The 12,422-nt window shown below is 43.1% G+C and overlaps 1 protein-coding gene and 2 long non-coding RNA genes across 5 annotated transcripts; 1 reads left to right on the top strand and 2 right to left on the bottom strand.

The window, feature by feature from the left end:
* Positions 1 to 1,390: 1,390 nt before the first annotated feature.
* LOC135379030 (uncharacterized) lies at positions 1,391 to 4,629 on the bottom strand. 3 transcript variants are annotated; one of them, XR_010418675.1, is made up of 4 exons: positions 3,974 to 4,629; positions 3,390 to 3,484; positions 2,444 to 3,185; positions 1,391 to 1,602 (listed from the first exon to the last, which is right to left on the bottom strand). It is a non-coding gene; the product is annotated as an uncharacterized LOC135379030 (long non-coding RNA). The 3 variants fall into 3 exon arrangements; XR_010418676.1 differs by having other exon boundaries at positions 1,391 to 2,552; positions 3,078 to 3,185; positions 3,974 to 4,622; XR_010418674.1 differs by having other exon boundaries at positions 1,391 to 3,185; positions 3,974 to 4,623.
* On the top strand, positions 4,198 to 7,420 carry LOC135379031 (uncharacterized). Its single transcript, XR_010418677.1, has 2 exons — positions 4,198 to 4,493; positions 6,912 to 7,420. It is a non-coding gene; the product is annotated as an uncharacterized LOC135379031 (long non-coding RNA).
* Positions 7,421 to 8,124: 704 nt separating this feature from the next.
* On the bottom strand, positions 8,125 to 11,545 carry LOC135394332 (uncharacterized). Its single transcript, XM_064625029.1, has 5 exons — positions 11,514 to 11,545; positions 10,442 to 11,375; positions 9,914 to 9,971; positions 9,386 to 9,551; positions 8,125 to 8,263 (listed from the first exon to the last, which is right to left on the bottom strand). Exons 1-5 carry the CDS (start codon positions 11,543 to 11,545, stop codon positions 8,125 to 8,127), a joined length of 1,329 nt encoding a protein of 442 aa, XP_064481099.1.
* Positions 11,546 to 12,422: the final 877 nt, after the last annotated feature.

The following is a 12,422-nucleotide window of genomic DNA, read 5'->3' as shown; positions in this document are numbered from 1 at the left end:
CATCTACGTAGATAGAGAATCGTGCGTTTGATTGGATGAAAGCTGAGGTTTTCTCTGACTTCCCTGGCGTCTTCTCCCGTTTGCGAGGAAATCCAGTTATGGCCGCCGGCTACGATGAGCGTTTCGTCCGAGGTAATCCCGAGAACTATTGAACGATGGAAACAACAACCGCGAACTCACCTCAACATGATTTTCGGCGTGAAATTATGATTATGTGCTCGAGAACTTCGCAGTTCAACCGTTCAGCTGCCATTCACGTCAACCCGTTTGCTGCTTTTACTACAAGTGCAGGAATGGCAGCGATTGAGCAACAACGTGTGACTTGGTGATCGTTTGAGCATATACCTGCAGAGGACTGGTCTTCAAAGAAAGAAGGCCGTATTTCTGCCCATGCACATCGTGCGATTGCCAGGCTTGTTACACGAGATACATATATTGTGCAGCATCATAGCGCGTCTGCAATGAACGACGTAGGAATGTATCGTGACCACTCGAACTGCACTCGTTGAACCATTCGTGGGTTATATGAAAGTGCTCACACTGAGAAAAATTTCTCTGTTGTTTCAACGGAAAATTACCGGAAATCTATACCCCAGACATTCCGTTGTGCAATACGGGTGTTTCGTTAAATAAGCATTACGGTGTCTGTCGATATAACATATCCTGCTGTTATTTTACAGAGGTTCACGTTTTTTTAAATAACGCACGGCTGTTGAGCTGACAGGCTCACCTGTTAGCTTAATGGAGGACCTGTTTTATCTCAAGAACAGAAGGCTGTTGATATAACAGGTTCATCTGTTGCTTTTACAGAATGCCAGTTTTAACCCAACGACGGAACCTGTTGTTGTAACAGGTTTATCTGTTACATTTACGGAAAGCTTGTTTTGATTGTGTAACAGTGTGTCCATTTTTATTGAAAACAGAACACTTCACGGACAGAGCTATAAAAGAAAGACTGCCCAGGGAGCACATGGTGGGCTAGTAAACGTCTAAATGACGTCTAAAAAAAGAGATAAGGAATGTCTATAGAATGTCTAGGCAATTAGACCAAATGTCTAGTATCCCTCCACTAGACGTCAAATAACACGTCTAACGTTACGCCACCTAGCCATCTAGCCCTAGACATCCGATGTCTATGTACCTAGCCGTGATTTAGACACTCTTTTGACCTGGATGTCTGGAACAGGGTCAGACACTTAACCATGTATTAGACATGAAGTCTACAGCTAGACCAATTTTATCCCTCCATTCAGGCGACAGGTCTAGGGTTATACATTTCCTGTACCTTACTTTAGCCACCTTTAGACCTACTTTAGACCATGACTAGTCCTGCTACCGTCCTGGCATGCATTCATGCAGAAATATGATATAATTGATAGCAACACGGATCTCAGCATAAACATTTATTTGCAGTAAACCACACACGAAGTCTACGGTACAAAACTCTTGTCTAAAACTGGATTGACTTTGCCGCCAAGCAGGCATCTTGTGTTTTGACTGAGGAGTGTTGAACTGGCAGCAGGGTGTTGATGGCCACCTCATTCCTTTCTTCTAATGAGTGATTGTTGGTGCTGCAGCACTGCCTCCAATGACTCACTGTGGCTAGAAAATAGAACAAAACATGTCAGAAAGCATTATGTAGCCTGCTAGTTCTAACTAGTTTGTTTAGTGGCTATGCACACTCTTTCACGGGATGCTTGTCTGGCCACATAAGAGCAAAAGCTGTATCAACACTGATCTGAGAGACACAAAGAAAAGAAGCTGCACGTACAAAAATCACAGAACTGTTACAGCTACACAACACAAATTGCAGCAACAGCTGAAAATCTGTTTGCGCGTCACTACCTGATGTGGACGCTAGAGCCCTGCACCATCCGCGGATGGAAGCGGATATCCGTAAGATACTTGCGGATTCGGATGAGAATTTATCACTTTCTGCGGTGTGCGGATCGGATGGCTCGAGGTCGGATGCAGATATACCGCATGCTGTAATTTTTCTACTAGCAATTTATTTGTATTGCGCACCGACAGCGAGCACATGTCCGGGTTCACCTTTGACCATGCACGGCCAAGACGGGAGAGAAGGCATTTTGGCGTCCACACGAGCACCGGTGAGGAAGCGTTCCAGAAGTCTCTCCATATCGCGTTTGTTGAAAGGTTTACCTTCGCTTGTCGCCATGAGTCCTTCCATGAGAGCATGGAGGCATCCGAAATTATACCAACATTCTTCCGGCTGTGTTTACGCGTCCTTCGAAACTTGCGGATCTAAACGGTTGTGTATGCAACGGTGCGGATCGGATAAGATGTACGCGGATGCTAAAAATCTTATCTGCACAGGGCTCTAGCGGACGCTGCCAGGATCTCAGGGAAATGAGGATGTAACAGCTTTCGCTGTGAAAATACATCAATGTGACAGGCGTTTTCTCGTGACACACGACCTTACCTGGTCGAGCAGGCGACTGCTAAGCACTCCATGATTGGCGCAGCACTTCCATCACTCCATTACGCTAAAACAACATCTGTGCTGCTCTCATAACTTTGGTGCAAAACTTCTGTACAGGATAAAAATAAACACTGTGTATATTATAAAAGACAATACAAAGCAAGAGCTGTATCACCACGTCAAATATTATAAGTACGTACAAGTAGTATACAAGTTTATTCACATGACGTCATCCGCAGGAGACCGCCACTGTCGCTAGCAGGCAGATTTGCTGCCATCGGCCCTATTGTAGACTTCAGTCAAGCTGTTACCCACATTATACTCACCGTATATCTGGTGTTTAAAACTTGTTGCTCTGTGATTTGTAGAATGTCTGAGCAATTTCCATATTTTTGGTGTTAATAGTCACCTAAAAAGCATAATGCAGCAAACAAATGCAAGGACTAAACATTGCGGGACCTATAGTATGGCGCTGAGGTGACTTCAGTGAATAAACCTTTTACGAACTCAAATCTTGCACTACTACCAGATAGCTGTTTGGGTGAAGTAAGACGGAATGACATAGTCACGCTGTTCTCCATACAATACCAAGGATGTCTCAAAACGACCAAGCACAAAAATACTAGTTTTGTACCGTTTGATGAATATTTTGTCTGCTGCCCACACAGGTTGTGCGGTTCCTTAGCAAGCTTCTGGCAGTCGTTTCTTCTACATCGCACTTCCCTGCTGACTTTCACAGCATCTGAAAAAAAGTTCGATTTCGTTAACCACAAGACAACCATGTAAATGGAAAGCAGTTAGAGTCTTCCACCAACTATATTTGCAATACTTTGTTGACAAAAAATTTAAAGAGGCACCCTCCAGAGTAAGATTAGGGGGCACATCGAACATCAGGAACATTGGAGGACAACACAGTCACACGTCAGTGACAACTGCTTCCCCTCACCTCACAGGGAACTGTTAAGCTTATGTGCAAACAGCTGTTTCGTAGGGTAGGTTACCACTATTTTCATATCCACCGATGCAAGATAGTCCAAGCACCTATAAAAAGAAAAACCCAGTTGCTATGAAACCATGATATGCAAACAAAAGTACTTGCGCAAAATTTTCAGTGTGTAGTTTCACTACCAGCGAAAAATGCAACAACCGAAGTCGGGCTGACATGACAATGAACTAACCAGCATTTATGTTCCGGCATGTCCGCCCTGCAAACCATAACTGTCGACTTTCGTTTACTCAAGACTTCAACAGTCATCGAAAACTCGTTAATCTCGATGGTTAATTAGTGATACCGTATTTGTTTTAGCACAAAGACGAACCAAGGCACTTAATGAAACGTTGTACTGCCGAACATACAACGTTAATCACTACTTTGAATGCAAGTGCAGTCAGGTCAACCCACACTTCCAATATGCTTCAATCGGTGATACGAATAAAGGAAACGATATTCCAATATTATGCCACGCATCTCTACTACATGCGATTTGGTGCACAGAAACAGGCACATACTTTAATGAAGAGTGAACTCACCCCTTAAACTTGGAAAGCCAGAGAACAAAGAAACGTTGTCCACCACAGTACTCTGGGAGCTCTGCTGTGCTCAACAGCTTTTATCACTGGACAGCACGGCGTACGTTCTCGCTATGCTCAAAAATTGCAAGACAAAACGCGCGGGAGATTAGAACTTCGAAAGATTTTCGTATAACAACCAGTGGAATGCAGCCGCGAAGACTCCAACTGCTACCCGTTGCGCGTCCGGAAAGTTTGAAGTTTCAACCGTTGAAACTGAACTGGTTCGAACTGGTTGGATGGATGGATGATGGATGGTGATTGGGTAGACGGGCAGGCGTCATTGCCATTGCTTTAGCTCGTGCTTATTGAGTACTTATTTTTTGTAATATCTTTAATTTCCGTGGCCGTTCATTATAATTGGGTGGTGGAGGTTAAATGTTAAATAACACATATGCCAATCCAGCGGAAGTTACACCAACATCATCATCATTATGCAATCGCCATCGTTGTTGCAGCGACGAGTGTCGTATTTTGTGATGTATGTGTTGAAAATCGCTGTTCTTTTTGCAAACATTTTATCAGTGCCTTTGCTACTGAGCTACAGGTGTGCCTAATATGTAGCGCATTGCCTGTTCAGTGGTTTCAAAGAGATACCATGGGCAGTTTCAAGGTTTTTTGAAGGGTTCTGAAATCCCTGAGTCACGTCAGATTCCATTTTACTGCTGCAGCTGTGTAGCTTGTGGGAAAATGTTATGTGCAGCAACATCTGCTATCTGCTGCCCACAGTATGTGCAAAGTGCTTCTGTGTTTGTGGAGCTATGGTTTATAGTGCTGCGCTGCACGATTCGTCGGCGTCGACTTTTTTATTGACGTTTCAGTGATTCAATAATTTAGTTGCTGATTTCTTTAAGTTGGTGTAGCGGTTGGTGCTAAGGTGTTGGTGCAGGGGAGTTACTTCGTACAAAATTTACATTTACCAGCAACGGTAACGCCATCAGGAACGCTAGTTCAAAAAACATTGCCCCGAACAAATGCGGGCTTCCGTTAAGAAAAAAAGATATATATTCAGTAAAATAAAATATTACTTCACAGCACTTAGATTCTGGTAATGTCTTCTAGTTGTGGATGCTGTCAGTGTATATGCATGTCAGTGAGCCAAAAACACTCGGATCATCATATGTATGGACATTATTTAAATTATCTACATACCTCAGTCAGACTGCCTTCATTTGACTGATCTTTTGTTACAATATATGGGCATACAACTCACATAACATGAAAGACTACATACTATCCATTTGGTCATAATATAATTGGACAAAGTTAATGTGGTCCATTCCTTGCATAGTTTCTGAAGGTTGTTGCAGAGTCCAGTTTTATTACCTCAGTATGATCATTTGCAAACAGATTGTACTTGCTGCTCCACACACGTGTGATGGAAAGTAAGAGAATAAGGAATTTCCTTCATGTATGAGGATCATCCAACAAAAGTTCCTCTGCTGTGATCAAAATAATAAACCCATAGGACAACATTGAAAAAATTTATGTACAGATTAGAGCTCAACGTTACTCCCTAACACAGTCACCTTATTTAGCTGAACATTTTTGATACTGTGATACCAAGTATTCAATACGTTGTCTGTGCCATGCTATGCCCTGTTTACAAAATGAGGCATTCACTTTGCATTTCACCTGATCAATTTGTGTTTCATGATCACTTGCAAATTGGTGACTGCCGAGGGGTGCTTTGAGAGGAAGATGGAACAGCAGATTGGGCAAATTTTCATTGAAGTAGGAATCATCACCTTGAGCACGAGGAGAACGAAGTATACAGGAAGCCCACGAAAAGGAAACTCACGTTTGTGTGTCTCCTGTATACTTCATTCTCCTCATGCTCAAGGTGATGCTTCCTATTTCAACGTTGTACCAGCTCGCTTGTGTACTTTTTCTCTCTTTGGCAAATTTCCAGATGAATTTCTGGAACAAATCCCGAGTCTTTCAAGACGAGTGCAGACAGCGTTGACGTGGTTGTACTGCACCCTTCCAAGTCCTGTGCGTTTTTGTTTCATTGTAGTTTGACGCTTTCCCAGGATCTCGCAGTACATCTGCATTTACTGTCATTGTGCATGTGAGATAATCTACAAGTTGCACACAATGATAGTCCTAAAACATTGTCGGCATAGCCTTTCCAGACGAAAACGCGAGTTTGACCTCCTTCAGAATGCTTTCACCGGGCACCCACCATGACTTCCTATGGTATTTTGTCTCAGCACTTGCATAATGCATCCAGGTTTCATTAATAAAAATTGTTCCAAGAAATTCATCTTGACCGTCTTGATACCATTGAAGGAAAATGCAAGCTGCATTCATTCGTTGCTCTTTACAAACGTTACCGAGCAAATGTGGCCCCCATCTCGCATAACTTTTGTTGCCCATGCTGAAGGAAATTTGTTCTCATTAGTATCAGAGTGCAGTACCAGTGACCCGCCAGTCTCCGTTAACAATTCTCGGAATTTCAGAAAAGAAACGTCGTTTCGTGGTGTTATAGCTGATCTCCCACTGTACTGTTCGTTGTGCAGATTTTCACGACCCTGTATAGAGGACACACCATTTCAATGCCTGTAAAGTGTTTTGTATAAACAGGTGTTAACTGTCAGTGGATATTCTCTAAAGTACTCTTTCACTCTTTTATTCTTTAACGAAAAATAGGATAACTCTTCCGTTCTAGGATAGTCAGACATACTCGGAAATATTACATCCATGCTTGAATGCCTGACACATTAGGTGAACGGCACTCCATTAACCAACATCTGCAGTGCCGGGATGTCACACCCAACTACTACACCATTCAGTTTGTCCTAGTGGTGTTTCCTTTGAATAACAAATATCGGGAAACTTATTTTTGGATGGCCCTCCTAATTCCAGTTCTCTTTCTGCATTTGGCTACATTTTTTAGATTTCTTGTGACGACTCTTGTGGACAAATACCAGCATGGAAGACTTAATAACAATTGGGGTTTACATTGCGAGACAACTGAGATCATGAGCGACGCCACAGCAGTCGGTCTGTGGATTGCCCACCTGAGTGTCCTTAAATGTGCAATGAAAGCTCACCACACAACACACCGTATTTAATGTCCCTTGTGGAAGATGGCATGTCTAAGCAACCTGTATCCTGGCACTAAGTTGCTGCTGTTTTTGGCCGGGTTCGAACCAGCGATCTCGGGATCAGAAGGCGAACAGACTCACTCACCAGGGCCGGTTCATGGACAACTTGAACACCACAATTATGTTAACTCTGCCATCAAGTAATTCAGTTTCCTGCATATGTTTTGTAACAATTGAACTTCAGTTTTGTAAGCCTGAAAGCTAAGCTTAGAACCACCTCTTATAATATAGTGACTGTATTTGATGTGTGAATGTGTTCACACCTCTTAAAAAGCTAATAAAACAAAAATCTTGATGATTTCTAATATGTGGTACATACAAGGCCAGCTACAAGACGTCTACAATTAGACGTCAATTACTAAATGTCTACAAGATGTCTAGTAAATCACTAATTTTAGACGTCTAAATAATGGTAAGACTTTTAGACGTCTAGTCAACGTCTAGTTTGGGCACTATCCCTAAAGTCTAGGGCTAGAACAGGTCTGGACGTCTAGTTGACTACCATGTGTTCCCTGGGTGACACTACTTTTGTGGTATGTGTGTTACCAACAGGGACAACAGAAAAATACCCCCTGCTAAAGGTACAAGTACCACAAAAACATTGCCAATTTTCTTTCATTGCTGTGTTTGTGAAGTGTCCAGCTTCCAATAAAAACAGACATCCTGTACAGTGTCTTCCATGGAATGCTTCCAGTGAAACATGGAATTACATGTACATAAAAGGTGTTACACTGGGACTGGAGCATGTTTCTGGAATGATTGCGCTAGTTTGCTGTCCTGTACCCGATCAGAAACCACACGGAACCTATTTCTGAAACAACAAATGAATATGTATTTTATTTTCTTCATTGGGAAATTTCTTGCATCGGGGTCATTTGAAGAGTTGCTGCTTCTGTCTTAGCCAAGTAAGCCGACATAGCATCTGCGTGGTGATGGTCTCCGCTTACAGCTTGTAATTGGAATGACTGTCGGAATAAAAACTTATGCATACAGGTTGTTGTCTCAACAAAACACCCAGCTCGTAGCCTCATATTGCTTGATTTTTTCCACAAATGAAAGCGCTTTTTGCGTCACAACTCCAGGTCCACGCCTCTTGCTTTTGGCTTTTGTTCCTCTTTCAGGATTTATCTGGAGGAAGCACCTGCAAAGCAAATGCTGATGAAGTACAACTTGTACGAAATACATCTTTAATAAGCCGATTGCAGCTTGTGATGAGTACTATGACAGCAAAAGGAGAATCACAGTAAAAAAATCAAAAGTATAAAAGAGAGATAAGTAGCTTAGTTACTTTACAACGATAATGTAAAATACTGAACACTAAATGAGAGAAAGCCTCAGTGGGGAGCCGCTATTACTTCGGACACAAACTGTTCTTCTTAGGGGCACCACCCTTTTCGTGGGTATCGTATTTAAAGGCTAGGTTGATGACGTGTCAAAAGGAATGTGTACAAGAAGAAAAATGTTAGTGCACGACCTGAGGTGTGGGTAAACAACTGCAAGTCCTTAGGGGTTATTGCTAGAGCAGGGCTGGGAACGAACGTGTGGAGAGTCATACCGAAAGCAAGTGAGAACAAAGGGCAACGTGGAAAAACACAGTACGTGCAGCCAAACAAAGCTGTCAGCTAGTCACTTAGTCCATTTTTAGCGACAAGTATGAAGACACTCGGTTAGACACTGAATAGGAAAGAACAGGTCGCAACTTTCAACGACTTTTACTGGAATGAGCGAACATAAAACCAAATACAATCTTCTCATCTGTACCCTCCCCCTCTTCTTCCATACCTGAGCGCCGCACACTGCGCCAATCAGCCAGAAGAGGGGGAGGGTACGGATGAGAAGATTGTATTTGGTTTTATGTTCGCTCATTCCAGTAAAAGTCGTTGAAAGTTGCGACCTGTTCTTTCCTATTCAGTGTCTAACCGAGTGTCCTTATTCTTGCCGCTAAAAATGGAGTTGTACCAACCAGCCCTACTTTTTCTGTTGAGTCACTTAGTCTTTACAAAAACTTTTTTTTTTCTATTTCTTCGGGCCTTATTGCTTTCCTTCTTTTTGTGACATCACAGATGTCTATTTATACTGAGACCCCAAGAAGCTCTCGAGAAAAATTGCAGGAAACTCTTTCACGTATAAAATGACGTAAATTGGTTACACCACAATCATGCCCTGTGCAGTCCCATACGTTACCATGGCGAAAATCAAGAGACATGTGCGCTATTGAACTGTTACTTTTGCAACTTTATTTTGTGATTTGACATTATTTTACCTCTGAAGGAAGTCAAGTGTAGCTTCTGCCTGGCGAGGGTAGGCGATGTTGAACACGAAGTACAGAGCCATCAGGGCGCAGAGTGCATTTGTAAAATCAGAGATAGCAGTCATCACAATCTGCTGATCAGCTGCAACCATGAAGGTACGGCAAGTGTAGGGGCTCCCTGTCAGAAGAGGAAACATGATCAACTCCAAGAGATCCTTCGACACTGAAAATGCGTTCGTAGGTTCAGACTGACTGACAGTATAGTATTTTCAATTGTGAACTGTGATGGGAATTACAAGCCTTTCACTCATAACACCCCGCCCAGTCGTAAGTCATGACCTTCTTTGGCGGTCTCCTATTGCAGTACCGATAGGACTATTACTGTAGCAAGCGAATTGTACAGTTGGTGCTAAAACTTATAATAAAAATGTAATCTTTTATTGTTACCTGGAGGACGGGTCTTACGGACAAATTTCATTTCAGAACATCATAAGACAAATATCCCTAACGCGCCACAGCCAAAGATTGTATGACACCTACCAGCACACACAATCACTGCTGTCAGGGGAAGAGGAGCATCTTGGATAAGCACATCGGTCTGGAAAAAAAAAAAAAAAAACATAAATGGGAATGGCAAAATTGACCACGCCAGCCAAGAATTGGCAATCGGCAGATTGTGTGGCAGTTTGTGTTACTGGGAACGAAGGTTAATTCATTCAAAATTTTAGCAGCACACTGCTAGACGCAGGGCTCAGCTTGGCAGAAAAATTAGCTTGCAGACGTAAGTAAAACAGAGCTGAATGCGTTGACTGCAGATGAGAACGTATGCCTCACTGGAACACATGCTCAATTGGATCTAAAGCCAACTCGATAGTAAATGAGAAAGGAAACACAGAAGGTGACAGTACACGTAGCCTCAACAGTGCCGAAACCAGCTTGGGCAAGCAAAACAAAGCAAACACCTTAATCTATTCTCTAGACTAACGCAAGAAGCAGGAGCATCCCTTTCCAGTATTGAATTTCATTGCGTAAAGAATCATGCAACTGTGCTTCAAATAATGATCTCACCCCAAGCTCCACAATGAGGTAGGATGAGTCCTCATTCCAGCTTGCTATGGTCCCAAGAAGCATCCCTACGGGGTCTCCGTAATGAGTTTGAGATTCATGAAAGGCTTGACTGACAGACTGCATGATCTTCTGCACCTCTTCATTTTGACTTGTCGTTAGGAACTGAAGTACAGCCTTTACCTTCAGAGACATAGCATTACTAAATCGTTCTTTACAATCAATACCAGTGAGCCTCTTGAAATGATTGAGTAGGCATTCAGTCGTTAACAACCACGGCCATTTGTCTTGGACCTGAGAAACTGATAGTCCTTGATTGATGTGTTCCCTTTGTAGAAAATAAGTCTGCTGCATCATGTCTATTGCACGGCTAAGGCTTGCATTTTCGATGGCAAACATTTCTTCCAGTTCAGCTCTTTTGTCTTCTTGTGTTTCAGCAGTCTCACCTGCTGGTGGGGAGCAGTTCCATTCAATACAACCACACTTGTCACTGGCTACACGTTTTCTGTGTGATGCACGTGCCACCGGCACTGCCTCCGCAGAGCCACGATTTAGGTTGTCGAGTCTGTTCTCAAGTTTTGCACGCAAAGAGTCATACCCTGAGCCAACAACAGCTCCACCTAGAGTATCTGACAGTGAGACTGGGTGCGCCTCCACAATCCGCCTGGCAACTTCAGCAAGGGCTGCTCGTCCTGTCCTGGCACAAATATTGTGAATGTCACTGCACACCAGCCGCACAAATTCCAGCAGATGTTTCTTTTTCGGGCGCTTTTTCTGTTCCAAATCACTCAGGAAGCCAGAGTTTGCACGATGAAACGGTATTGAAAATGTTGTTGGCCAGTCAGCACTGACACGTTGTGGCACTGGCGGTCGTGCGTTCTCCAGAAGTTGTGACTCTGGGTTGTTGCCCGGAGGTTGTGACACAGTTAGAGCAGTGCTGTCAACCGGAAGTTCAACGTAAAGTAAATGAAATGTTTCCTACTCAGCTGTATAAATATGCAAAGGATACAAAAACATTCTTGCCACAAATGTTAGTTGAACGTATACTTTATATAATTATAATTTCAAGCTTTACCTCACAAGGTAATTGTGATCAAACATTTTCATGTTAATGCACAATAATATAGTGCTACAGCAGCAATCAAAATTTACCACAGCTGCATTTCAAAGATACAGGCTTTGTAACCTTGCAACATCATTTGCAAATGCAAATTGCTAAGTAATGTACAAGTGAAGCACTTCTGTTTTGGACAACCTATGCACTGAATGGTACACCTGCTTACAATCATTCCAGAGGTGCAAAAATTTCCTGCTTTGGATGGGGTTTAGGATAGTTGATAATTCCCTCTCTTGAACATATGTAACATCACCAGTGCTGCGAACTCCCAAGTCCCATAGGCATTGATGTAGCAGGGCTTCCTTTTCTCTCGAAAGGTCTGGGAGAAGTTGATTCAGTCTTGATTTGATATCTGCAGACAGCTCACACATACCTTGGACGGCCTTGTACTGCGGAAAGCAACGGCAAAAATGTAACACAGGCTTGGCACCTTGCAAGTTAGGATAACAAAGGAAGCCGAGCTTCTGCAAGCAAGTTTATCAAAACCTAAAAGTTCTGATTTCCCATCGCAAATAACGAAACAGAAAATTAGGGCATATATTGCGAGGAAGCGCACACCCTGCCCTGTATGCCCGCGGCACAGTCAAGCCAGCAAAGTGAATCACGTGGGTTCTACAGAGCCAGTCAACACCGCAACACAAGAGAAAAAAGTATTTAAAATGCAGTTCAAAGGTTGTTGCAGTATAGTAGAGCTCCGCACGGAACCTGGACCCGCACCATCCTGTTTTGATGTGGTTCGCCTCAGCACAGTGACACAGCGAATCGAGCCCGACCCGGCCCGTGTTTGCCTCAACTATCTGGCCCGGTCAGGTCCGATAACGCAGCGAATAGAGCCCGACCAGGCTTGGCCTGAGTCAGCATGCAAGG

This window comes from Ornithodoros turicata, chromosome 1 (genome assembly GCF_037126465.1).
Source record: "Ornithodoros turicata isolate Travis chromosome 1, ASM3712646v1, whole genome shotgun sequence".
NCBI classification, from domain to species: Eukaryota; Metazoa; Arthropoda; class Arachnida; order Ixodida; family Argasidae; genus Ornithodoros; species Ornithodoros turicata.
Note: the sequence above shows the minus strand (reverse complement) of the source record. Positions and strands in the feature narration are given on the sequence as shown.